The sequence below is a fragment of the Leuciscus leuciscus genome, assembly GCF_965113295.1.
Source record: "Leuciscus leuciscus genome assembly, chromosome: 16".
Classification (NCBI taxonomy): Eukaryota; Metazoa; Chordata; class Actinopteri; order Cypriniformes; family Leuciscidae; genus Leuciscus; species Leuciscus leuciscus.
Window position 1 is genome coordinate 30021390 of NC_138740.1, and position 27819 is coordinate 30049208.

Consider the following 27819-nt stretch of genomic DNA (forward strand, 5'->3'; position numbering starts at 1 on the left):
CAGCATTACTCGTGTGTGACGTCAATGGCATGCGCCGCAGATCCACACACGACACCGGCTTCGTGTGATTTTACTGTCGAGTGTAAATATGTCAACTGTCGAAGAAATTGATGAATAAGCTCGTTTATCGTTTGTATTAATATCTCGTTTTTATTATATTTAGTGTGTTATTAGGTTAGCGCTGTTATAGTTTTAATTTGTGAACCACGTGGGCACATTGATGTCATTTCGTGTGTGCTTTAGTTAATGACAGTGGTCTTCAAAGGATAGCCTTTACAGTTTGTGTAAGATCTCCCTCAAGTCCGAGTCAGGATGAAGTGTCACTATGAGGTGCTGGGCGTTAAAAAAGACGCGTCGGACGACGAACTAAAAAAGGCTTATAGGAAATTAGCCTTGAAATGGCACCCAGGTATTTGATTTCATCTAAGTTAATCTATTCCATAATTGTCCCATTTTATTATGAGGCTGTTGGTGTCGTCTCGTATTTGCACATGTTCTCTAACAATTCCTCAGCGATGATCTGTCAAGTCAAGTGCTGTTAATTATAGGACTTACGTCAGTTTAATAATGTATCATATTTTTTATTCTGATTCTAGACAAGAACTTGGATAACGCAGATGAGGCTGCAGAGCAGTTCAAACTGATCCAGGCTGCATATGATGTTCTGAGTGATCCACAGGAGAGAGCCTGGTAAGACCACAACAACACCACTGTGGCCTGGTTTCACAGACAGGGCTTAGATTAAGCCAGGATTAGGCCTTAGTTCAACTAGGACATTTAAGTAGCTTTTATAAATGTGCCTTAGGAAAAAAAAACATTACTTCTTAGTTCTTAAGTGTGAATCTTAAGACAAAACAATGGCACTGACATTTTAAGATGTGTCACTGCAAGTTGCTTTCAGTTAAAACAGCTCAAACATGCATTTTAGTTTGGGTTTGGTCTGTTCATCAAATTAGGGCCCTGTGGAATTTAGTTAAGTTTTTCCCTAGTTCCGTTTTACTTTTCTGGACTCAGATTTAATGGTTAAAGGTCCCATGACATGAAATTTCCACTTTCTGAGGTTTTTTAACATTAATATGAGTTCCCCTAGCCTGTATATGGTCCCCAAGTTTCTAAAAATTTTAATCGGTGTAAATCGAGCTTTTGCTATTTTTCTCTGCCTTTGAGAAAATGGAAGCTCGACCGGGCTGATCATGAATCTCCTCCTTATGACGTCATAAGGAGAAATGTTACCTCCCCTGTCTCTGCTTTGCCCGCCCAGAGAATATTTCTCGCCCATGAGAAAATGAGCTAGGAAGTAGAACGCGCGCGTGCGCGATTTTAGTTTGTCCACGAGAGATCATGGCTTTTGAGCGAGCGAAGCATAATAATTGCTCAATAATTGGATGTACAAATGAACATCGAATGGTCAATACAGAGCTGGGCTTGCTGAACGTCGGACAAGTAAGTCAACAAATTATATATAAGTGTGTTGCTTTACTGTTTATGGTTACCTAGCTTCTTACACGTAGAATGTGGCTGTCACATTAGCTATGCGCTAATGTAAAGGTAGACAGCATCAAGTTACACATACTGTAACGCGAGTGTTGTACATTTCATTTTGGATAACCGTTCTCCTGTTGGTTATATGGCGCGCGCGATATCCGCATTTCAAGATCGCATAGCTTGATGTAATTGTAATAAGATAAATTACAGACGTTACAGATCTCTCATGAAAGGGCAACAGTAGGTTCGTGTTAGCTACATGATGATAACTGTAAACCATCCGAATAAAGTACCGTATCCAGACATAATATTTTAAACTAACCATTTGGAAACGTCCTGCTGGAGCCGCTGACTTGCAACTTCTTCATCCGTTGCTTCTCCATCTGGATCAGATTCTGGGTCAAACTGAAATGCTTGAACGACTGCGTGTCTTCGTGCCATTGCAATATATCCAACATAAACAAACATGCATGGTACCGTTGCGCAACATGGTCAAGGCCACACCCACCCTCCACCTTGCACCGCCTTTCTCCTCCTTATAAGTATTTAAAGCTACAGACACCGAAACGGCCCGTCTGAAGGAAGCTCATTCTGGGACTGGCTTGTAGTGGCTATAATTCTGCACCGAGGCTGAATTTTTGGAAAGAGATTTCAGATACAGTACTAAGGACCACTAAGGACTATATTAAAGCCTACAAAAAGTAGCATGTCATGGGACCTTTAAATGATATGTTAGTAATCAAAAAGCATGTATAATCAATTGAAATCATGAAACCTATACAGTTAAAAATTTAACAAAAATTTATTTTAGGGCCCTATGAAATAGCCTACATTAAATTTTTCTCAAATTTTGTTTTATTTTTCCCAAATTCTGTGTTTTCCTCTTTAATTTTCAGGATTCCAACAATCAAAAAACATTATATGCCTTCATTAAACTTGTACAGCCTAATAATTTACACACAAAAAAAAAATAAAAATTCTTACAATAATAGGGCCCTATTAATTTTATTTTATTTTTTGAAATTCTGGATTTTATTTGTTCTGGATTTTTTTATTTAATACAAATTAATTATCAAAAACTGTGGGAATCAAATGAAGGCATGAAACATTAACAATTTGTTTATTCTGTTAAAATGTAAGCAAATGAAAATGAAACAATTCCTTTTATTTTTTTGACAAACAAAATGCTGCACAACAGGGGTTAAAACTCCCTTGTGTGAAAAAAAAAAAATCAGAATTGGGAGATCAAAATTCATAGGCTCCAGGGTTATGATCCAAAATGGAAATTGCCTTATTATAGTGCCACATAGTGTCAGGGACTGAGAATTTGCAAGGCATGTTTGTTTGTGAAAACTAAAAACAAGTAAATGAATAAATCCAGCTGTTGGAATCCATTCCCACCCCCATGGTGAGAGTTGTTGATTCTATCCTGTATGGGGATCTTAACCAGTATCAGTTTGGTAAATATGAGAACTTCCTTGTACATGAAACATGGTGTGCACACTATCAGATGGTGAGAAAATGTCCAGTTTTCAGTGAGTAATTCATTCCAGTGTGTGTTTAGCTTCAAAGCCACAAACTCTCTCATATTCAGTTATTGACTTTGAGCAGTTCGACCTTCGCCACTCTGCCGTGTGAAATACTTTTAGACTTGGTTTTCTTCCGTTTTTTCTCTCTCAAACTTCAACTAGAACTTGGTACAAAATTTATCTTGGTGTCATCTTTGTTAGTCTTAATATCACTGTGTGTGTGTTGTGTGTGTCACACACACAACTCGCTGATCCTAATGTGTGTGCACAAACTTGGATAAATGCCGAGGACAAATTCTATTGTTGGGTATGGGTTGCCATACTTGGCCTTCACGTCATAAGGATTTCATACAAAAATATTTTTAGTCTATTTGAGCTTCTCTTAAACTGATCCTGAGTAATTAATAGTTTTCACGTGATGTAACACCCTTGTAGGAACATCCACCTGGAGGGAAAAACAAGGATTTCCTCCGCTGCCTGCCAGTCATTTTGACCAGGTTTTTAGTAAGTACTAATATAGTAAGACAGTAATATTGAAAGACCAAATTCAATATGCACCTGACCTTATTGATGATGCATACTTTGTACAGGCAAGCAGATCAACACAGACTGTAAATGCAACACAAGATTTCTTGTTAAGCGTTTTTTTTGTTTGTTTGTTTTTATCAAAAACCATAATAAAGAAATTCTGGCCTCATTGCTCACCTGTGTAGAGTATGCATTATCAAAAAGGTGTAAACTGAATTTGATCTTTTAATATCACTATTTTAGAGTAAAGTAAGGCGCTTTAGGATTAAGCATCTCCTTATCCTGGGGTCGGGCCGCCTATGTTGCGTGCTCAGCCTTTAATTCTAACGGTCTTTCCAAGTAGCAGTTTTTAAAGACAGTTGACATTTTACAAGTTTATTTCCCTTTATCGGTAAGAGCTACTATTTTGAGAGAGAGAGAGAGAGAGAGAGAGAGAGAGAGAGAGAGAGAGAGAGAGAGAGAGAGAGAGAGAGAGAGAGAGAGAGAGAGATTCTGCTGCTCAATAAAAAAGGAAATGGAATATTAACATTGTTGTTGTTCAACTGGTGAGTCCATCATGGCGGAGAAAATTAATCGCAGATGAAGGTTTTAATCACAGGTTAGAATGTAATCCCTGATTTGTTAATTAAGAGGTGCAACAAAACTCGATTTAAAGTAAAACTCAGATAAACAAATCCTTGATTAGCATTAAACTTTGCTTAATTCAGTCCTTATTGGTCCAGCCCACAACTAAGTGTTTTTCACGTTAAGCGTTTGGAACGGTCTGCTGTTTTTAGTGGTTGAAATACTGCAGCAGGTGCTGTATATGGATCACAAGTACATAAAACTTGCTTCTTGTTCACATATTTTTGTTTTTGAGATGGATAATTGACAGATTTGTGCTGCAGTTCTATGGCTGTTTTGTCCCCCAGGGCTCCACAACAACACGTGACTAACAACTATAAATTCTGACTCTTTGACAAGAAATTCTCACCGTCTTTTTAAAAGACCAAAGCGTTCTTCAAGCTGCAGCTCTTTCATTTTCAGCTTGTGGCGCTAGTTAGAGAAATTAGTTAGATTACTAATTACTAACTTAATTAGTTAGCTAGGATAGAGGAATAGTTCACACCAACATTAACATTCTTAAATTCTCATCCTCATGTTGTTCCACTATGTTTTTTTTCCATTGAACACAAAAAGGTGAATTTTTAAATGGCTATTTTCCATATGGTGGTATGGATGGACTACTTTTGTGGAGCTTTTTGACAGAACTGGCTGCTGCTGTTGTATACAAAAGAGCTTCTTCAAAATTCTCCTTTTGTGTTCTATGGAAAAAATAACAGCATATGGGCTTGGAATGACAGGGAGAAGTATTTAATGTTATTGTTGCAAATTCTGCTTATCTACATGGTCTATCTGCCTAACAGAAATGAGGATTTGTCAAAACTGTGAACTGGGTTCAAAATTGCAAACAAATCAGTAATATAATATGAAAAACAAATATATTAAATATATATTTAAAAAATATATACTTGCAGCAGCGTATGCCATTGCTGAATTTATAGCCATTATTTCTTTATAAATTCCAGCTTTTATTGCAAATATATGGCAACAGTAATTCATTACATAGTTATTGTTATAACTTATATCAATAAAAATTACTGTGTTTTCTGACACATTTATCTCTAGTAGTATAGTCTAGTAGTATGTGGGACTAAGTACCGGTAATACTAATCAGTTTTTGGCCGTTAGTATATTTAAATGGCTGGTTCAAGTGAACAGTCTTCATTATACATCCATTAAAGTATTAATATGGCTGTTACTTTTGTTTTAAGGTATGATAACCACCGAGAGGCGCTGCTGAAAGGGGGAGTCAGCGGAGAGTACCAGGACGACAGCATTGATCTCGTGCAGTTCTTCACTGTCACCTGTTACTCGGGTTATGGAGATGACGAACAGGTGAACATTAAAATGTATTTTTGGTTGGTCAATAGCCACATACCTAGGTGTCCGTTCATCCTTTTTTTCATTGAAAAGGTTGCATTGTCCATTTGTCTATTTTTAATGTATAGCTCATATGTATGGAAGCTTGTTTCCGCCACAGAATGAAAAAGTAAAAAAAGGTAATTGTGACTTTTTATCTCACAATTCTGACCTTTTTTTTGCGATTGCGAACTCTATATCTTTCAAATCAGACTTTATAACGCGCATTTGCAAGTTTTCATCTTAATTCTAAGGGTTTTTTTCTTGCAATTTCGAGCTTATCTAGAAAACTCACAATTCTGACATTTCTTTCTCGCAATTGCGAGTGTATATTTTGCAATTCTGACTTTTTCAGACTTGTGAACTATAAACTGGTAATGCGAGTTAAAATGACTGAATTGGTAAAATAGGAAAAATGTCAGATTTGTTTTATTCTGTGGGGGAAACAAGCTTCCACACATATGTCTGCTATTGATATTAAAGAAAGAAAAAAAAACCTAAACCAGTTAATTTACTGCTTAACATTTTACAATTTGTAAAGTGGACACCATCATGTACCACTGGAGGGCAGTAGAAGTTCATGTTGAAAATGCACTGCAATCCAAGTCTTGCTTTCAGTTTGGAGTGATTCAGATTATTAATTGTAGAAATTGATGTGTTTTTAATTTTGTCTCTGTAGGGCTTTTACACTGTATACAGGAACCTGTTTGAGTCTATTGTAAAGGAGGAGATGGAGCACAGTAAAGATGAAGAAGACGAGGAGGATGAGTTTCCCTCATTTGGAGACTCTCAGAGTGACTATGACACTGTATGTAGACACTAGCACACATTATTACAGCTTTTACTCATTGTTATGTCCTGACAAATTTTGGGTGGGAGGCATGAGAATATTTGAGCAGCAAGTTGCTGGTCAGAGAGAGATATGGTAAAGAGGACAGCGGTTTATCCACCCCGTGATTCATTGCAGAATGAGTAGAAACTTCTGCAGACCTTTAACAGAGGGTCGTCTTGCATCTGTGGTCAAAGCTGGCCTTTAGCTGGTTTGCTTTTATCAAAATGTCCTTCCAGCGATGAGCTGTTCAGTGTTTCAGATGAGTGTTTCTTAGTGTCTTTGAAAAAATATATATACTTGAAACTACTAGTTTCCATTCATCAGCAGTGCAGATGGAACAGCACACTCAAATACTTTGATAGTGTTTCCTGCACTTTAATAATCTACAGATACAAAGCAGATTGTTTTTGGAGTTTGGATCTTGCATTCTGAATCTGAATTAAATTTGAATATTGGATGTTGCAACATCATGCAAAAATAATAAATAGACAATATAACTATCTATTGCGATTAACTCGCCGGTTACACACAGTGTCACCAGTGTGGTGTGATTTGCAAATTAAATGACTCGTACTTCTGTTGAAAAGTTTGTGGTCAAAAGACAGTAAAGACATTTATAAAGTTACAAAAAGATTTCTATTGGATTTCTAACTTTCTGTTCATCAAAGAATCCTGAAAAAAAACCTATAATGGGTTTCATAAAAAATATTATGCAGAAAAAAATTATTTCAACATTTATAATAATAAAAAAATGTTTCTTGAGCAGCAAATCAGAATGTTTTCTGAAGGATCATGTGACACTTAAGGCTGGAGTAATAATACTGAAAATTCAGCTTTGCCATCACAGGAATAAATTACACTTTGAAATATATTAAAATGGAAAACAATTATTTTGTATTGAAATGATATTTCACAATGTTACTGTTTTTACTGTATTTTTCATCTAATCTAATACAGCCTTGGTGAACAGAAGAGACATCTTTTTTAATTTAAAAAAAAAAATCTGACCAACTCTAAACTTTTAAATGTATTAATGTACATGTACATGATTCTGACTCTTTTGAGCTGACTCTTTTTAGTGAATCGGTCAAAAATGATTCTGTTATCAGTTTGAATCAGTCTAAAGACAAACTTCTTCAAGTACTCATAAAATAGTTTATGGAAGCTTTAAAGAATTGGAATCAGAACCAGAATCATTAGAAAACTGAACAAATCTTGAGACAGAATTGAGAGACATTTCTTTTTTATGAATTGTTTAAAAAAGATGATTTTTAGATGGTTTGTTCGAGAGATATGTATAGATTGTACCATGAAAACACTTGATTGGCATCAGAGGTCTTCAGGGGGTCTAGTGCATTTTAGACCTTTCAGCCAAATGAGACTGTGGATTATTAACGTAGATAAATGGAACACGAAAGCATTCCCATCTTAATACTTGTCCAAATAAGCTAGTACAGGTAACAGTAGGATGGCAGTATTTCGTATCTAAAAATACATTCCAGATTGTTCGATAAAAGAAGGGGAAAATCTTGACTGAAGACTTCACATTTGGTTCAAGCTATCCAGCATCTCGTTTAGTCGTCGAGAATATTTTCTCCAGGGACTGAACAATAAAGTTCACCCACTCCAGTTAGACCTAAAGGCTCTTAAGTGATCTTAACCATTTCCCTTTCCCGGTGTGGCCCGTACCTGCACTTTACCTAATGGAGGTTTGGGAGTCATTTGTCATTAGTGGAGGCCTGCAAGAAGCAGATGAAATGTGGATGACTGTACAAGCCTCTTCATATTTTTGTTAAAAGGATGAAGCATCCAGGAAGTTTATCCAGAAAGTTATATAGTATTATAGGTTCTCTTCACATTTGGCTCTGGTTTTTCTCTAAAGTTTTGTCTCCCTGGTGCTCTCAGGTGGTGCATTTATTCTACGGCTACTGGCAGAGCTTCTGTACGCGCAAAAACTTTGCGTGGAAGGAGGAATACGACACGCGACAGGCCTCCAACCGTTGGGAGAAGAGAGCCATGGAGAAAGAGAACAAGAAAACCAGGGACAAGGCCAGGAAAGAGCACAGCGAGCTGGTGCGGTCACTGGTGGCCTTTGTCCGAAAACGCGACAAGCGCGTTCAGGCCCATAAGAAACTGGTGGAAGAGCAGAATGCGGAGAAGGCCAAGAAAGCTGAAGAACTGAGGAGAAAACAGAAGCTCGACCAGGCCAAGTGAGTGAGATTAGCCCATTTTATGGGGCTGGGTGATATGGCGGCATATTTTGTCCATACAATGGTAAAAATGTGTAAACTGGGAGAGATAGATAGCTATATAGATACAGCCCCACAGTCATGTAAAACCTTGAAATATCAAAGCTTTTGCATTAAAAAATACAGTTGACCAAAGCTGCATTTATTTGATCAGCCATTACTCCAGTCTTCAGTGTCACATGATCTTTCATATATATATATATATATATATATATATATATATATATATTATATACACACACACATTTTCATATATTACATTTTGTCCACTTAATTTTAGCTGATTTAGTTTATAGTTATATTTTATGTAAGTGAAATATAACTTATTTTAAAACATTTTGTAATATGCAAACTTGTACGTCAGGTCTTAAAGTGACAGCAGCCTAATAAACCTGATGGTGTCTGTGTCATTAATGTTGATCAAAGAACAAACGACAAAAAGAAAATGACTCAGTGAAAAATCACTTTTATAGCTTTAATAAGGATTAATCTATGTATCATTTATGTAGCGAAGATTGTGAAGTGTTTGATTATTCGGTTTCTGTATATTTACCTGTTAAGAGTGCGCGGTTTATCTATCAATCAGATGTGCGTGAAAGTTGTTAGTTTCTACAGTAACAGGAATAAATTAACAGTCATTTATTCCTGTGATGGCAAAGCTGAATTTTCAGCATCATTACTCCAGTCTTTAGTGTCACATGATCTTTCAGAATCATTCTAATATGCTGATATATGTGCCATTAGGCTGGCGGAAGACTATAAGGAACAGAGTTGGGCCGCCATGTCAGAGCTGGAGAAAGAACTGCAGCAGATGGAAGCCGAGTACGGTCTAGAGTTTGGTGACGTATCAGAGAGTGAAGAGGAGGAGGAGGAGGAGGTGGAAAACGGGCAGGAGAGGGCAAACATAGAAGGGGGAGGTGAGTTCTGATGACGTACACGTATACTTGAGTGGATTCTGGGTGCAGGAGGTCACAGGTTCAGGGACCTGTCAAAGATTCAATGCTCATCATTATGAGACAGAACAAAGTTTCGAAGGATTAAAAACAGTCCCGCAACACCCAATTTTTATTTTTTTTGTATAAAAGTCAAGTCAAGTTTATTTGTATAGCGCTTTTCACAATACAGATTGTATCAAAGCAGCTTCACAGTATTAAATTAAAATAATACAACAAAGTTTGTTTCAAGAGGAATTTATTGATTGATAAAATTAAATGAAATATCCCCAAAATATCGTAAAACTGTATTTTAAATCTATGCAGTGACTTTTAAGTATGACATCAGTGTCCAAATAGTTGTAGAGGTCACTATATAAATAGACAGGACAAGTCAGAGTGATTCATACATAATGCAATGATACACAGAGCGTCACCAAGTCATGAAAAATACCTTAATCATACTGTAAAACATTGGTGAGTAATGGACGGAACGTATCTAACAGCTGCTTGACCTTTGTCAGATGCGGTGCAGGCAGATGGTGCCGCGGAAATGGACGACTATTATGATGACCTGTATTGCCCTGCCTGTGACAAATCTTTCAAATCCGATAAAGCGTGAGTGAACACGTGCACTGCTCTGTCGCACACCCTTCATCACCTCACTGATCAAAATGTGGATTTAAGTTTTTAGATCTCACATTTTTAAGTCGGCCACTTCACAAATTAATAAACATTATGTAATTTTTTAGTTCAGGTTATGAAGTAAAAAAATTACACTACCATTCTACAGTTGTTTTTTTAATCTCTTCTGCTGACCAAGGTTGCATTTATTAGATCAAAATTGCAGTAGAAACTGCAATATTGTGAAATATTTTTAGAATTAAAAATAACTGTTTTCTATTTTAATGTATTTTAAAGTGTAATTTATTCCTGTGATGCAAAGCTGAATTTTCAGCATCATTACTCCAGTCTTCAGTGTCACATGACCCTTCAGAAATCATTCTAATATGCTGATTTGGTGCTCAGGTAATATTTTTTTATTATTATTACCTATGTTGAAAACAGTTGTGCTGTTTAATTTTCTTTTTTTTTTTGAAAATCATGATACATTTTCTTTTTCCATTTTTTGTTTGTTTTGTTTGATAAATAGAAAGTTCAACTGAACAGCATTTCAAAAGAAATGCTTTAAATAGGTTTTTATTTCATACTGTAACTTGTGATCAATTTGATAAAAATTGTTTTGTTTTGTTTTTAAATCCAAACCTTTGAATGGTAGTGTAAATGGACACAACACTAACATTAGTGTAGACATTTAATGATTTAGAAATGTTTTCTTAGGTGTTGTTTTTCTACTTTTAGCCTGCATGTTTTATTAATTAATTTAATAATCACAAACAGCATGTTTTGAACTAATTTGCATTACATGCATATCATTTAGCTGTATAATCTGTTTCTCTCATATCAGCATGAAAAACCATGAGAAGTCCAAAAAACACAGAGAGATGGTGGCATTGCTACGGCAACAGCTGGAGAAGGAAGACAAGTCGCTGAGTCAGAACTCTGTGGAGAGAGAGGAGGAAGAGGACGATGATGATGATAGTGATGAACTTGGTGGCACACCAAGACAAAAGTAAACCATAGCTCTAGAGATGTGCTCTTCATATTTAATTTTATGCTATTATAGTATTTCACAATATATGCCTGATTTATAAGCGTCTACTGTGAACATGAATCAAATGCTAATGTAAAAAGATTTTTAATAATATTAATGTTAAAATCAATGGGATAGATCATGCACTACTGACATAATAATGTCATGACATTTGAATTATTAGTTATGTAATAAATAAAGGAGTTTGTAGAACATCTATAAGTTTGTGTTCTTAAACGAGGAATCTGGTGGCATTATTGAATGTTCCTGTCCACTGATTGGTTCATTTGATTACAGATTATCTAAAAGGCAGAAGAAAAAGAAACGGCAGCAGAAAACCGCAAATGTAAGTCACTGAAATCTAACCTCAGAAGTATTTGAATTGGCTAGACTTGATCCTGTAAAATGTAATTTTTCTAATACGGTTGTTCTGTAGAATCTCCCAGAAGAGCCCAAGATGGACAGTCCAGTCCAACGGTCCACAGAAGAGCATCCCCCACCTGCACCTGATTCGGGCAACAACGAGGACGCCCCAGTCCCCTCTGAGGGTCCAGATGAGAATCTAAAACCAGAGGGATGTGAACCCGCAAACCAAAAAAGGTGCCTCTCATATGCCTGTTATAAAGTCCTTTGTATATTGATATGAACTGAGATTAACTCTTAATGTCACATTATACAGCTCTGAAAAGTCAAAAGGGAAGAAAGGTGGAAAAGACTCTAAAAAGAACGGCAAACCACATGGCGGTGTGGAAGCTGCTCAAGAGGTGCGTACAGTACTTACGTTAGCATGTGTATGTGTGTGTACATGTGAGCAAGCAGCCACTCCTCTATGGCCTTACAGCTGTTTTATAATCATCATCCAGTCATATACACCTTCATATGACTTATTATAACATGATTTTCTATAATCATCTATAATTGAATAAAATGTATGCATATGCCAACTTTGTTTATTCTCATTCTGATTTGTGTAATAAAGTTCTACACACTATGTTGAAATAAACTAGTATAAATGAAAGAATTATTCTTGCCATGCTTGTAATGAGAAGTGCTTATCGATCAAAAGAAAAGCTTGAAAGACTCCCTGCAGTTTTTCATAAAAATAAAATTTGGTCGTTTAATGAGGAAATTAAGACCCATAAAAATTAGTGTTATAAATTTACATTAAAAGTAGTATATTATTTTTCTTAAATACAATTTTACAGGGAAATATTATAGTAATATTTCTTTAGTTTTTTTAGTCATTTTAATATTTTTATTTAGTAAAGTAGTAGTAGTATTTTATAATAATAATAATAATTATAATAATTTATATATTTATTATTATTATTATTATTTTATTTTTTTCCGTATTGATATATAATCACAAAAGATTGGCTAAATTGTGCAGCCCTACAAACAGCAGAATTGTTTTAATTACATTTTAATCCGTATTATCAGAAAAATTGTAATTCGATTTATTATTCCCCTCAGTAAAGCTTTATGTAACCTTTTCTCAATGTTTTTTTCTGCTCCTTATAGAAGGAAATGAACCTGCGCTGTGTGACCTGTCAGTATGAATTTGCCACCAGGAATAAACTTTTCGATCACCTGAAGACCACAGGCCACGCCACTGCACTCTACTCTAGTAACGCTGCACAAACATGCAAGAAAAAGAAGGACACCAGGAAGAACAGATAACCGAGAGGCGGACTGAAAGACTGAAGCCCCTCTGACTGTACGCTTGTCCAAGAAAACCTCGTTTGATGGCATGCAGTTGTGCAACGATCAGGGAGTGCGTTTATGGGCCTGCGTGTCTTTTTGTCCCTATGAGAATGAATTTGTGCCCTGTGGGCTGACATTTCTTTTGTAATGCACCATATGCCAAAAGATTTCCCTAGAACTGCTATTTATTCCTACCATAATTGATGCATAATCTGGTGCGTCAGAGCGGTTCTGTAGGAGAATGAGACTTCTGTTGAGTAGACTGTGCATATGTCATTTTTTTTTAGAAAATTAAGAATAATTATGATGGCACGTTTTATGTCACATTTAGTTGCATTTTCAAAGTGACCATTCAAAAGTGGTAAACTGTAAAAGGCAACGTGAGGAATAAAACTCCACTGGATGTTTTGAACATGGATGTTTTTGACATTTTCATTTATTGGAAATGTTTTGGAAGGTGGAAGTTCTGTTTGGAGAAATGTACTATGAACCGCAAAATCTCACAACAATGTTATTATTAGTAATTAGACCATTGGGTTTAAGATTGTGAAGAGGTAAAGGCTAAACATTCAAATATGTTTAATGTACCACGTGTGTAACGGGTCAGCTGCAGTATAAAAAGGCTTAGTGTTATGCAAAACAATACCAGTGGATTTCCAGGAAAGGATCGCAAAAAGAACTAGAAAAAAAAACAGCGGATGATTATTTAATAAACAGTTGCTGTCTTTGCAGGACAAAAATATCCTTCTCTTCATATAACGTTTTAAGAGACAACAGATTTATATATGACCTTGCTTGCCTTAATGGTATAAGCTATGAATGTCACTTGAACTGGGTCTGGTTTGAATTTAATCCCCTCAGAAATCTCCAAACATGTTTTATGTATTTATAACCGTGTCGTTTTAGACACGACCCTGCAGTTGATGTATATGTAAAAAGCTACAGACATTTGTAGAAATCTCTTCATCTTTTTTTAAGTCTACAAATGTGCTTTAGTCTTTATTTAGCATTGCAAGAAATCATCATTTGTTAGATACTTTTCACTTATTTTCAGCCCTGAAAACAATTCCCTTATTGGAAAGGTAGTTTGTACCAGATTAGGTTTGTTTGTTGCGTAAGGAAATCTTTGAAGTTCTATTCTGACAGTATACAATCAATTGAAAACTTGGTAAGATGTATCTGTACCTGTTAAACAACACAAACCTGTTATACCGGGTATATCAAGCTATATTGTTAGAAGATAATGTTGAGATGACAATCGTGTCAAATATATAATGAAATCATTTTAATGCACCAAATAATTGTTAAATTACTTTATTACATGAAGGTAAGATGACTAGAATTATTCATGTTTTTTTCCATGTTTTCAAAAAGATTTGAGAGTAGAATTGGTCCCAGTTTTTGAAACTACTTAAAAGATCTGGTGTTAGATGGTCAGTCAAGTGCTTATAAGTACCTTATAGTGAAAGTGCTACGTTTCTGAAGTATAGTGTACTCAAATCAGTAACTGATAAGAACCGTTCTTGACGCAAGGTGTGAAGAATGTGTTAGTTGCCTTTAGTGGTCTTTAGATTAAGATTAACTGCCCAGACCTGTTCTGTAATGTGAAATTTTCCAGATAAAATGTGAGCCAATGTGTCTTCATCATGCTCTGCATGTCTTATCTTCTCTCCATGTAGTTGAGCACTGCCTGGTTGAATACAGCGAGGAAGAAGTCTGCGTCGTCTTTAGTTATGCACATAGGAGGCTTGATCCTGAAAGTCTGGGGGGGGGGGGAGAAAAATAATTTTCTTTTTGTGGTGAACTGTTCCCTTAAGTGTACATTCATTGCTTACTGTGACTATTTCTATAAGTTCAGACAAGCAGGATTCCTGAGGCATTGAGCGACCATGCCACTACAGGACCGAAGCGATTGCCTGGAATACCTTTTCCATTGCACAACATCCCCAGCTATACACCTCATGCATTCATGTTCCATCTCCACACGAATCACTTTACATATAGACCCTGTCACCTCGCCTACCTGTCCGTACAGTCCCCCTTTTCCAATCAGCACGCCCATGTCTTTAGTGTCCTCGAAGATCTCAGCCATGGCCTCTCGAGGGAGCGGGTCTCTGGTGACCTAGTGAAATGTCAAAGTGGGTTTTAAGAGAGCGATTTCAAGTATGCTGTTTGATTAAACATGTTTTTGGTTAGAAAATGTAATTTAATAGTTTTCCCAAAAATGAAACTTCGGTCATTTACTCACCCTTATGTCATTCCAAACTTATGTGACTTTCTTTTGTTGGTACTTAGGAGATGTTTGGAAAAATGAAATAAAGTAATTATAATTAAAGTGATAAAGTACTGCCAAGCTCCAATCTTTGCTCTGTTTTACACATAAACACACACACACAGACACAGAAAGTGAAATGAACCAATATTACAGTGCTTTTTGGAGCTTGGCTAAAGTCACCTTCCACTTTCATTAAATGGAAAACAGCAGCTTTGACTTTCAGCAAAATATCTCCTTTCGTGTTTAATGAAAGAAAGTCAAATAGGTTTTAGAAAAACAAGAAAGTGAGTAAATGTTCTTTTTTAAGTACTTCTTCCACTCAGTGAATTTCCATTTTAATAGCACGGAAATCTGCTGAAATGTCACTGAAGCGTACTTTGTGTGTCTGTATTATCTTTCTAGACACATCCTCAAACAGTTTCCAGTAAATAACCATAGGTAAGAGAGGTTCGCTGGGTGTTTTCAACTCTGGCAGAGAGCGGAGTGTATTTCTGGGAATGTTCAAACATGCTGTCTCATTGCTATCTGCTGTAGTTAATGACTGACAAGTTTTGTTGCTCATTCCCTGTGAGGAAAATGACATACACTCACAACAAACACTCTGAATCATTAACTATTCCATCTGGAGCTAAAGTAACTCCTACATTCTACTCTTCTCGTACCTCAAGGTCAAGAAACCATGATTGCTCTGCAAATAAAGTTTAATGAAGTGAATGCACAATCACAAAGCTTAAGGATTTTCACATTGATTTCTGAAGCGAGCAAAAGCCTGAGGTGTCATTGGGATTAACATTAACAAAACAAGAGGGTTTAAGACATTTAAAACTGAAGCGTGTCAGTTTTTATGCAGATACTTTTGCATCTGCATTTGTCTCTTCATGAATTTTATTCTGAGCTCCTTTTAGAAGAAAAGCTGCAGTAGTTTGTGCTTAATGCACTCATACCTGAAAGGTAAAAGTGAGGTTACAGCATCAGATGAGAGGCAGTTTCCATCATTAAAGCTGAACACAGTGGGACACGTGTACCGCCAGATGTCTTTGTGTATTCAAGGCATGAGTTCAGGTGGAACGAAATGTCTTTACTAAAGATCCTTCAGCTGACAAATATGTACTCCATGCTGTTTTTGTAAGCTGGGAGTTTGTACTTGCTGACATTGGGCAGAAATGTAGGCTAGTTTCTATAACAAATAAACGTATAGACTCGCTTCATTCATTCTTTTTAAGATAGGGTAACATATAAAGATATGATATCATATAAAGATAATAATAAATGGTTTGTATTCTTACAAATGATTAATCCCAATCATATACAGCAGGTCATAAGTACACATATTTATTGTAGATAATCTTTTATTGGATGTATGTGAAGCGGACAGATTAAATGCATGTGACTTTCATTCATTCACCTTGTCTTTGACCATCTCCACCCCGATTTGAAGACCTTTTCCCCTCACGTCGCCGATGATCTCGTACTTGTCCCGGAGTTTGGCCAGTTCGGTCAGTAGGTATGTCCCCACATCAGCGCTGTTCTCCTGCATCTTGTCTTCTTTTATTGTCTGAAAGCAACATACAACTTTTAATTTCAAGTATTTATTAGCTAGTATGAATCGTTTAATACTTCAAATAATGCAGTTCCATCCATCATTATACTATTATTTAGATTTTTGTTCAAGTTTATTTATTATGTCATTTAAAATGACATTTTATGTATTCACTATTGCTGATACCAGATATTTTATGATGTACATTATTGTAGTAGTTTATAATCAGTGCTGGGTAAATTACTTAATCAGTCGTTACTGATTATAAATTACATGACAAAAAAATGTAGGTAGTAATGTTATCTATTAGCTTTCAACTTTTTAGGTAAATGTATTCTGACTACTTTTTTATTACATTTAGATCACTTTGACCTAACTCATTTATCACATAGATAGAAATGTCGGGTTGAGTTTATAATGCAAAGTTTTAAATTGCAAACTTTGTCTCCTTCAAAGTGAAATGATTTCTCTAAATCCAGTGGTAACCTGATTAGTGGCCGGTGTGTGCAATTCCAAAACAGGAAGACTTTCTCAATCTATATCCTCTGAGTGTGCGGTAGGCATTTTTAAGAAAAAAAAATTCAGAATTAGGGGGAATCAATAAATTTGTCTGATTGATATGTAATTGTAATCCATAAAAAAAATAACTGTATTCTCATACGAGCATTTTAAAATTAAATATAATCTTATTACAAGTACTTCATTTTTGGAATCTGATTATGTAATCCAGTCATCCAGATTACATGTATTCAGTTACTATACCTAGCACAGTTTACTCACTCACAACTATGTAGATACCATAATAATTATTTACACCAAAACTAGATAAATAAAACTAACAGTATACAGTACTAACCACTAAAAAAGTCAAATGATCTGTACTTACATCTAGCACTGATGAGGCGACTGCACAGGCTAATGGGTTTCCTCCGAATGTGTTGAAATGAACTCCCTTCGCAAATGATCTGGCAATCTCTGCAAAATAAGCAAATCACATGACATCAATGCTGAAAACAACAATCAATGCATAATACACTAATGACAAGATGCTTTAAGTTTTTAGGTTTTATTTATTTTGTTGTCAGAAATGTATTTTTTAGATGCGTTCAAACTTTTCAGGGTTTATGTGACTTAACACAATTCTCTCTCTCTCTCTCTCTCTCTCTCTCTCTCTCTCTCTCTCTCTCTCTCTCTCTCTCTCTCTCTCTCTCAGCTTCTCACAGGATGAAGAGCGAACAGCGAGAGCCAGAGGACCAATTAGAGTGAATGAAAAAATAGGAAAGTGAGCAGTGGCACTCCAGCCTGCTTTCAACGTTCAAGTACTGTATGTGGGACTAATGAGGAATTTGAACTCATTGAGGCGAATGTGGACCTGTGGTATCACATTAGGAGCGCTATCCTATCTCAAATAAAACTTTCTTAAAAAAAAGAATATTCTGCATTTAATGCAGAGCTTTACAATATGAAATACTCAACCAGAGCTTTTTAATGTCACAAAGCGTTGAGGTGAACACAACGTTGAGCCTATTAATGCAACATGAGAGAGATTTAATTTATAATTTGTGGTTCATTTTGTTCGGATAATATTTTAATTGACTGCCATGTGGGAACTTAAATTCAAACTAACTACTGGGTTCATAGCGCTGCTTCCTGTTTCACCGTTCCCTTTTCTGCATAGCCCCTCATTAAACTTTGAAGAATAAGATTCAGTGTGTGTGTATCTCCACGTCTAAAGGCAGTTCAATTAGACTATGAACGCAAACTTGCTAAAACAGAATACATTTTAAAAACCCGTTGATAGCTTAAGTTAGCAAATCACACAATAAGTTCATCAGAATTTGGCTGATTTAACAGTAATAGGCACTAGCCTCACCTGCTGTGGTGACTAAAGCCCCCATCGGGAAGCCATTCGCAATGCCCTTTGCCATGGTAACCATGTCTGGAATGACATTATGTCCTTGGAAACCCCAAAAGTGGCTCCCTGTGCGGCCAAAGCCAGTCTGGACCTAAAAGAACCAAAAATACCAATATTAAAAAAATCACTTTTTTCACACTGTAATTGTGATTTTTCAAAGTTTTAAGTACAAAGATTAGTGGAGTATGTTTTTCAAGAAAATACTTAAACATTAAAATTTTTAATTCACTGTGTCACTTGCCATTTCTTTGTAATTATTTGTGAAATTTACTAGCAATTTACAGTGAAAATTGTTTCAAAGTAAATCTTACACCAAAAAAACTATTGCAGTGCAGGAATCAAGCAAGTATTTACACATTACTAAGCCGTAAAACAAAATAAAACAATTGCTTACATTTTGGAAGTGTTTTTGTGTAAAAAAAAGTTTTTTTTTAATTAATTATTCTGCGTACTTCAGTTTTACAGTTCTTCTGTTGAAATAGGCTGTTTGGTAATTGCATAGTAATAATATAGTAATATTTTTTCAGTATGCATGCCCGGAGAGTATGCAAATTATGTGTGAGAATGGAATACCTGGACAACCTTTGTCAAATTGTATGACATACAACAAAGTGTTATGATTCCTATTTCGTGTTCCCCTGTTTTGTGTTAGGACTCTTATTTTGATATGTAATTCCTGTTCTCATGGTTTCTGTGTTTTACTTCCTGTGTTAGCCTTGTTTCCTTAGTCCCTGGCTTGTTTCCATAGTTACTCTCATTAATCTCATTAGCTACTAATCACTTTCACCTGTTCCTTGTTCAAGCTGTTGGTTATCTTGTGCATTTAAACACCAGTGTTGTCTGGTGTTGTTCTTGTTGTCCAGGAGCTACACATCAAAACAAGAGTCCTAAGACACAGAACTGTGAAAAAAGGTATCTTAACTCAAAGCATGCTTACTGTAAACAACAATGCACTTGACTTAAACTTCCATTTCAATTTGTTTTTAAGATGACAACTGGACAGCACTTGTGCATTATTAGGTTATGTACTGTCTGAAATAATTGTAAATGTATTGATTGTCATACACATTTATTTATTTATTTATTTTACATAAAAGGCAGTATGTAGCAAATTTTGCATTTTAATTCAGCAAGAACTGTCCAGTTATTGTCTAAAATGTTATTTCGAATTTTGTATTAAAATGTCTAAGAAACAGCACAGGTATATCTGTTTACTGCATTAGAGTGACATAGTATTCACTTCACTAGGGCTACGTCCGAAATAGTATACTCTATTGAGTAGGTACTTATTTTGTTTAAATAATTGTCATGACTGCTAAAAAGGTATTTTTTAATATAGTATGAATGTAATCCGGACGTACTACATTCGCCATGTTGTCATTATTATGTGAACTACCAGCTACAGTTGCATCGCTTCACAGCCATTCTCAAATCCTCTCCCATGGTCTCATGGGATAGTAAAGTGTCCATCTTAAGAACACTTCAGAATCTTGCCGGAAGTAGTAAGTAATCTGAGGACTTTTGCCTACTGTTTTATGAGTACTGTGAATTCAGACCTACTACATTTGTCACATATGGTTTTCTTTCTGTTGCTTACTATATAGTAGGGGAGTATGAGATTTCAGATGCAGCCTAGAGTTTGTTTTTAAAAAATATAAGAGTGATAATTCTGAGTCATCTCTTCTATCTGAAGCACCAATCATGCATGTTTGGCTTCACTGATGTACAGATTAGGATTTACTAGCAAATTCTTCAGACCTCATCCGCAATACAGATTCCTCCTTTCTCCCGAACAAGCTGGTAGGAGTCTTTCAGGTAGTTTTTTGGAAACTGAACAGCCCCACCAACACCCTGCAGAAAGATGAAAATCATGATATAACTTGTCACATGTTAATATTTGAGGGCAATGAGCTTGTTAGTGGTATTTTGTTTTTACAACAGTACACTAACATATCGCATATTTGTTGATTTTTAGTCAGGGCTGGAAAAATATGCAATAAATATAAAAATGCAGACAGAATGTAAAGTATTGATAGACTTCACTTCCATGGATGCTGCTGGCCTGTTTATTTAATTATGCTTGGATGAAAATGGAAGCAGTTACTGATCAGAATCATTTTATATGATTATAAACATTAAATGCAATCTTCCATTAACTAGACTGTGCTCCAATATACCATAATACAGCAAAATACTGACATCCTGCTTTGAAAAGTGCAAGTTATTTGCACTTATGCTGTACTAACTAACTTATTACATCTTTTAGCAAAGTGCTGGGTAATGGATGTGGTTTTGTTTGTCAGCTAAAATGCCACTTATCATGTGAACGACGCAAATTACTCAATACTTGCAACTGGACAAGAACTGTGTTAGTTGAAGTATATTAAACTACAGCAGTTTCAGTGCTGATCTTTTAGGACACGCAGTTTATATTTTCAGAGCATTTGTTTGTTTATATAATTACATTTATACAAACACAGATTCAGTGTAATGTATGGTGTAATAAAACCTGGATGGGTTCTGCAAAGAAGGCAGCAATACGATTGGAAACAGTTGTAGCAAGCATCTCTTTGAGCTGACTGATATACATATCATTGGCCTGACAGTGACCTGAGAACAGACAGAAACAGAGATTCGCAATCTATGATGCATGACATTTGTGCTAACAATTGAATAAGAGCTAGATTTGATGAAAATGCGAGTGGTGCTTGTGCAGAACTAGCTGCTACAGTGCTAGGGCCTTGTGAGTGGTTGCCAGGGTGTTGCTAAGATGTTCTGAGTGGTTTTAAGCACATTGCTAGAATGTTCTTATTGATGCTAGCCTCATCAAGCAACACTAATTATAGTGAAGAGTTAACAAGCTCTGCTCATGTGTTTTTTATTTTTTTTAAACATAGTTTAATTGGGAAATTTCCTGATGCTTAAATTTTTTTTGACCTAATGAGACGATCATATCTTGTGCTTTAAACACATCTTATTTAGCTACAGTATTTAACAGGGAATCACTCATTTTTAAGATTTTTTTTTTTTTTTTTTTTTTGTAACATAGACAAAGAAAAAAAATATTTATGGTAACACTATAGTTCAGGGTTAATTTAACTATTAACTTGCTGCTTCTTAGCATGGATATTACAAGGAAATTGGCTGTTTATTAGTACTTATAAAGCACATATTAATACCTTATTCTACATTCCTTAATCCTACCTAAATTTAACAACTACCTTACTAACTATGGATAAGCAGTAATTAGGAGTTTGAGGCAAAAGTCATAGTTAATAGTTCTTTAATAGTGAGAATTGGACCCTAATCTAAAGTGTGACCATATTTATAGTATATATATTTGTTACGTTTGGGTTAAGGTTAGGCTGTATATTTATAATATATTATTAGCTTTATATAAAAACAGTAGAAGTTGATGATATTCCCTCATTATGCTAATGTGTGTGTGTGTTTGTACCTGGGGAGCAGCTGCATTCTCGGATGGTTTGAACTGGAGAGTCTCTACAGTGGCTTCCTCCCCAGAGGCCGCTGAACACATCGGGACACATGGTCTACAATCAACACAACCCACATAGGAAATAAAACTCACAAAATGTATCAAAGTTTTGCAAGACAGATCTCACAACTCAAACACATACAGTTTTAAGACCTGCTTTTCAAATATGAAAATGCACTATATTCTCAGAATTCTTTTTATTCTTTTTTTATTTTTTTTTACTTGAGAATCAAACTTAATTTTTGTATTATTATATATTATTTTTTATTTAAATTATAAACCTCACTAAATGTTATGCTTAAACCAAGAAAAAAAACTATTTGTAACTATAAACTTAATTCAAGAAAAACTTCATATATAAACTGATTTTTAGATATTTTAATTCTTAAAAGAAAAAGCAATGTCTAAGAAAATGTTTGGGGTTCTTTTTTTCCTTTATTTTCTTTTTGCAATGGCACTTAAATCATTAAATAAAAGGCTGAAATAAAATATATTAATTTGAATGGGTCAGATATTTATGGAAGCTTGTTTCCGCCACGCAAACAAAAATACAAAAGGATTTTATTTTATTTAAAATATCACAATTCTGACTTTTCAAACAAAAAAAGTCGCATTTACTTAAAAAAAAAAAAAAAATGTATTCCGTGGTGGAAACAGGTTTCCATAAATATACATTTCTCAGAATTCAATTGTGAGTTATAAAGTTTGAATTGTGAGATAAAAAAAAAACGTGCAATTACGAGAGAAATGTTATAATTACATTTCAAGTTTATATTTTGCAATTCTGACTTTATTTCTTAGAATTGCAGCTATATTTCTCAGAATTGGGAATTTATATTTATATTGCAATTCGGACTTTATAACTCGCATTTGCGAGAAATAAATATGTCAGAATTGTGAGATTAAAAACTTGAAATTACCTTCTGTATTTGTTTTATTCCAAGGCGGAAACAAGCTTCCACAGATCTCATCTTATGTACTGGGTTGTTATTCAAACCTCATGAGGTCTGACAGTAATTCTGTTACTTTTGCATTAAACACATACTGTACACCAAAATAACTTCTGATGTTTCCTCTTATAATTTGGTTTGTGGACTTGATACCGAGGAATATCACATTATAAAGCAGGTAGCTGACAGAAGGAGAGATGTGTGGGTGTGAGATGTACATTATGGCAGCCCAGAGAAGAGGGGATGGGATATTTGTAATCTGCGTTGGACGTCAGACCTGTCGCTTGTGGACTGCCACCATGATAAGAACCCCTGCGCACACAAACACAAATGATGCAGTGATTTACTGTATCTATGGTTGTACAGGGCTGCTTGAACTGACACCAACAGATTGCCCAAGAACTCCCTCGTCTTCCATTTGTTCAGATATTGGAAAGATTTAATGGTAAATAAGTTCAATCACCTGAGAGTGATGACGTCAAAATTTCCAGTGTGAAGTCGGGCCATTAGCACTGCAAGGTCATTAGCCTCCGAGCCACTGTTGGTAAAATACACAACCTAGAAAAAAAGACCATCACAATATTACAAAGGGAAATATATGTTAAGTATTAACATTTTCTGCGTGCATACATTTATCATTTAAAAGTTTTGTGTCAGTAGGTAGATATTCTAATGGTTTTGAAATAAGTCTCTTCTGTTCACCAAGGCTACATTTATTTTAATCTAAAATGCAGTAAAAACTGGTATACTGTGAAATTATTACAATTTAAAATAACTGTTTTCTATTTCTATTCTATTTCCTGTGAATTTTCAGCATCATTACTCCAGTCTTCAGTGTCACATGATCCTTCAGATATCATTCTAATATGCTGATTTCTTATTATTATCAATGTTGTAAACAGTTGTGCTGCTTCATATTTTTGTGGAAATCGTGATACATTTTTTAACGGTTCTTTGATTAATAGAAAAAAGAACAGCATTTATTTCAAATATAAATAATTTGTGACATAATAAATGTATTTGTCACGTTTGATCAGTTTAATGCATCTTCGCTGAATAAAAGTATTCATTTATTTTCTTTCTTTTTTTATTTAAAAAAAGCCCCTTTCCTATGATATAAAGGCAGCTATATATTGTCATGTTTAAAGACCCACTTTATCCACCTTATTTTTAACGTTGTATCTTCAATAAAAATAATTAATCTCATTTCCAACATTAGAAAGCACAATGAAATGTAATAGCATCAATTTCTGTATATTTATCATTTCTTTATTATATAAGGATGAGATCCTTTGATTTTGTTTTATTGTTATTTATTGATTAATAATAAAAATTTTCTTATGGTTTTATTTTTTTAATATATTAGTCATTTAATTTTATTTCATTTACAGTATATTATATTTTTAGTACTTTTCCTAAGACAAAACAGCCGGACCCCAGTTTGAAATCCGGCCTTGCTCAACCTTCCACTTCCAGCAATGAAAACATACCTTCAGCGGGTCTGGCAAAAGGGAGACAAGTTTCTCTGCATACTCCTGCATTTGTGGGTACACGTAGATGGCTGTTGTGTGCCATAGACGCCTTAGCTGTTTCTCGGCTGCGTGTGTCACTTTCCTGCAACCACATTCAAACTTCTGATTCGATTTTTAGAACTAACACCATTTCATAAACAGAAACTAAGCCCATGTAAAAGCTCAGGGCAATAACATGCATAAACAAGAACACAAATATTAATCTAGGCTAATTGCAGTCATTTATTTAATTTCAAGCAAACAATAATGCACAATCATGAAATAAACAAATAAAGATGTTGCATGCATGGCAATAAATTGAACCTTACGGGTTACAGTGTCCTACACTGACGGTGGCCACCCCCGCAAAAAAGTCCAGATAGCGTCTTCCATCCACATCCCACAGCCACTGCATGTAACCCTGGTTTATGAAGACTGGCTTCTTGTAATATGTTACCTTCATGGTCATGGGGTTGCAGTTGTGTTTCCTAATCTCTAGTAAACGGCCTTTAGACATGCCCTATGGGAGAATTCATTCATGCTTAAAGATAAATTGATTTCTCTGTGTATTTGATGATTTGATTTCTCCATGTGAATTATTATGAATGCCCCCAGACATTAACCTCTTACCTGATATGGCTCAGGTTTATAGTCACATGGGGGAATCTGGGGGGGGACAGGTGGTGTCTGTTTCACTGCTGATTTTTGGCATAGTACACCTGGGCAGAGGTACATTTTAGTGCTTAGAAATGCATAGGGACAGTTCTATCTGTCTGTCTGTCTGTCTCTCCCTCTCTCTCTCTTTCTCTCTCGCTATAAGCAGTAAGACAATTTATTATTTTTACGTATCTTTACTCCCTCAATTTCTATGAATCTCTCTCTAGTTTTTAGATAGATAGATAGATAGATAGATAGATAGATAGATAGATAGATAGATAGATAGATAGATAGATAGATAGATAGATAGATAGAGTGCATCTGGAAAGTATTCACAGCGTTTTATGTTATAGCCTTATTCCAAAATGGATTAAATGAATTATTTTCCTCAACATTCTACGAACAATACCCCATAATGACAACGTGAAAGAAGTTTGTTTGAAATCTTTGCAAATTTATTAAAAATAAAAAACGGACAAAAATCACATGTACATAAGTATTCACAGCCTTTGCCATGACACTCAAAATTGAGCTCAGGTGCATCCTGTTTTCAGTGATCAACCTTGATGTTTCTACAACTTGATTTGACATGATTTGGAAAGGCACACACCTGTCTATATAAGGTCCCACAGTTAACAGTGCATGTCAGAGCACAAACCAAGCCAAGGAAATGTCTGTAGACCTCCGAGACAGGATTGTATCGAGGCACAGATCTGGGGAAAGGTACAGAAAAGTTTCTGCAACATTGAAGGTCCAATGAGCACAGTGGTCTCCATCATCCGTAAATGGAAGAAGTTTGGAACCACTATGACTAAAGCTGGCCGCCCGGCCAAACTGAGTGATCGGGGGAGAAGGGTCTTAGTCATGGAGGTGACCAAGAACCCGATGGTCACTCTGACAGAGCTCCAGTGTTTCTCTGTGGAAAGAGGAGAACCTTACAGAAGAAAAAACATCTCTGCAGCACTCCACCAATCAGGCCTGTATGGTAGAGTGGCCAGATGGAAGCCACTCCTCAGTAAAAGGCACATGACAGCCCGCCTGGAGTTTGCCAAAAGGCACCTGAAGGGTTCTCAGACCATGAGAAACAAAGATTGAACTCTTCGGCCTGAATGGCAAGCGTCATGTCTGGAGGAAATCCGGCACCGCTCATCACCTGGCCAATACCATCCCTACAGTGAAGCATGGTGGTGGCAGCATGTTTTTCAGCGGAAGGAACTGGGAGACTAGTCAGGATCGAGGGAAAGATGAATGCAGCAATGTACAGAGACATCCTTGATGAAAACCTGCTCCAGAGCGCTCTGGACCTCAGACTGGGGCGACGGTTCATCTTCCAACAGGACAACGATCCTAAGCACACAGCCAAGATAACAAAGGAGTTGATGTGAACTCTGTGAATGTCCTTGAGTGGCCCAGCCAGAGCCCAGACTTGAATCTGATTGAACATCTTTGGAGAGATCTGAAAATGTCTGTGCACTGACGCTCCCTATCTAACCTGATGGAGCTTGAGAGGTTCTGCAAAGAAGAATGGGAGAAACTGCCCAAAAATAGCTGTGCCAAGATTGTAGCATCATACACAAAAACACTTGAGGCTGTAATTGGTGCCAAAGATGCTTCAACAAAGTATTGAGCAAAGGCTGTGAATACTTATGTACATGTGATTTTTTTTCTTTCACGTTGTCATTTTGGGTTATTTTTTTTGTAGAATTTTGAGGAAAATAATACATTTAATCCATTTTGGAATAAGGCTGTAACATAACAAAATGTGGAAAAAGTGAAGCGCTGTGAATACTTTCCAGATGCACGATAGATAGATAGATAGATAGATAGATAGATAGATAGATAGATAGATAGATAGATAGATAGATAATGCTGACAGGTGACAGGGCAGTCATTCGTCATCAAAGATACCGTGGTATTGTCATGGTAATGTTCAAACCAGAGCAAACGCATAGTTATTCGTCCTTTTTTGTTATGACATGACCGTTATGGTCGGTGTATAAATACGCAACACAATTATGCAAAACTTTACACTAATGTTCCGGTCACTTTAAATGTGGAGACAAAAACACTGCATTCCTACCGCCTTCTTTGTGGAATTCCACACAAACGTTCACTGATTTCCACGAATCCGTTTTCCCCAACACAGACGGGCCGTGCAGCCGAGAACAAACTTTATGCATTATTACTGTTTTCAGAACAATTCTTCTGCAACGAATCTAAAATTTAAGTGTTGAGAAGCGGCGAATTCTTCCCCAAAGAGTGCTCGGGGAGGGTCGGGCTTAACCAATGACACGTGGGGGTAAAGTCTGTCTCGAGGAGGCCTTTCATTGAGAAGTGTCGTCTGTCCCTTCACACTCACAGAGAAGGGCTGTTCGTTTGGATTTTATATTGTTACATTTAATATATGGCTAAAAGTAGGCCTATGTCAAATCTATTTTGTTCAGTCTTAGGTTGTATCCACGAAATGCTAAATGAGTTAATGTAAATGTCCAGAATATAAAGTACTGTATACTGTAGATGGGTTAAATTAATGTATGTATGGGAATAAGGCTTATTATTATTAAAACTAACAGGTTGCCGTTTTATCCTTTGAAAATATT

The 27819-nt window shown here is 35.8% G+C and overlaps 2 protein-coding genes across 2 annotated transcripts; one reads left to right on the top strand and one right to left on the bottom strand.

Annotated features, from left to right (window-relative positions):
- The first annotated feature begins 12 nt into the window (after window positions 1–12).
- dnajc21 (DnaJ heat shock protein family (Hsp40) member C21) lies at window positions 13–13287 on the top strand. The gene is made up of 12 exons (XM_082140499.1): window positions 13–409; window positions 597–690; window positions 5357–5480; window positions 6184–6312; window positions 8242–8546; window positions 9330–9502; window positions 10042–10135; window positions 10986–11150; window positions 11469–11517; window positions 11608–11771; window positions 11851–11935; window positions 12693–13287. The coding sequence occupies exons 1-12, from the start codon at window positions 313–315 to the stop codon at window positions 12849–12851; spliced, it is 1638 nt and encodes a 545-aa protein (XP_081996625.1). The 5' UTR covers window positions 13–312; the 3' UTR covers window positions 12852–13287.
- Window positions 13288–14138: 851 nt separating this feature from the next.
- On the bottom strand, window positions 14139–27508 carry agxt2 (alanine--glyoxylate aminotransferase 2). The gene is made up of 14 exons (XM_082140500.1): window positions 27300–27508; window positions 25193–25281; window positions 24892–25082; window positions 24542–24665; window positions 23515–23609; window positions 23270–23363; window positions 22063–22156; window positions 21115–21215; window positions 20364–20456; window positions 18564–18696; window positions 17577–17665; window positions 16556–16705; window positions 14899–14997; window positions 14139–14637 (listed from the first exon to the last, which is right to left on the bottom strand). Exons 1-14 carry the CDS (start codon window positions 27397–27399, stop codon window positions 14536–14538), a joined length of 1554 nt encoding a protein of 517 aa, XP_081996626.1. The 5' UTR covers window positions 27400–27508; the 3' UTR covers window positions 14139–14535.
- Window positions 27509–27819: the final 311 nt, after the last annotated feature.

Bases quoted from the DNA above. Each gene is read 5' to 3' on its own strand.
- dnajc21 (XM_082140499.1), top strand. From the start codon at position 313: ATGAAGTGTCACTATGAGGTGCTGGGCGTTAAAAAAGACGCGTCGGAC. The intron at 9,503-10,041 runs GTGAGTTCTGAT...GACCTTTGTCAG, and splicing joins GGCAAACATAGAAGGGGGAG to ATGCGGTGCAGGCAGATGGT. The intron at 10,136-10,985 runs GTGAGTGAACAC...CTCTCATATCAG, and splicing joins TCTTTCAAATCCGATAAAGC to CATGAAAAACCATGAGAAGT.
- agxt2 (XM_082140500.1), bottom strand. From the start codon at position 27,399: ATGCATAAAGTTTGTTCTCGGCTGCACGGCCCGTCTGTGTTGGGGAAA. The intron at 23,364-23,514 runs GTGATTGAACTT...TTGTGTGCGCAG, and splicing joins TTTGACGTCATCACTCTCAG to GGGTTCTTATCATGGTGGCA. The intron at 16,706-17,576 runs GTAAGTACAGAT...TGTTGCTTTCAG, and splicing joins TCGCCTCATCAGTGCTAGAT to ACAATAAAAGAAGACAAGAT.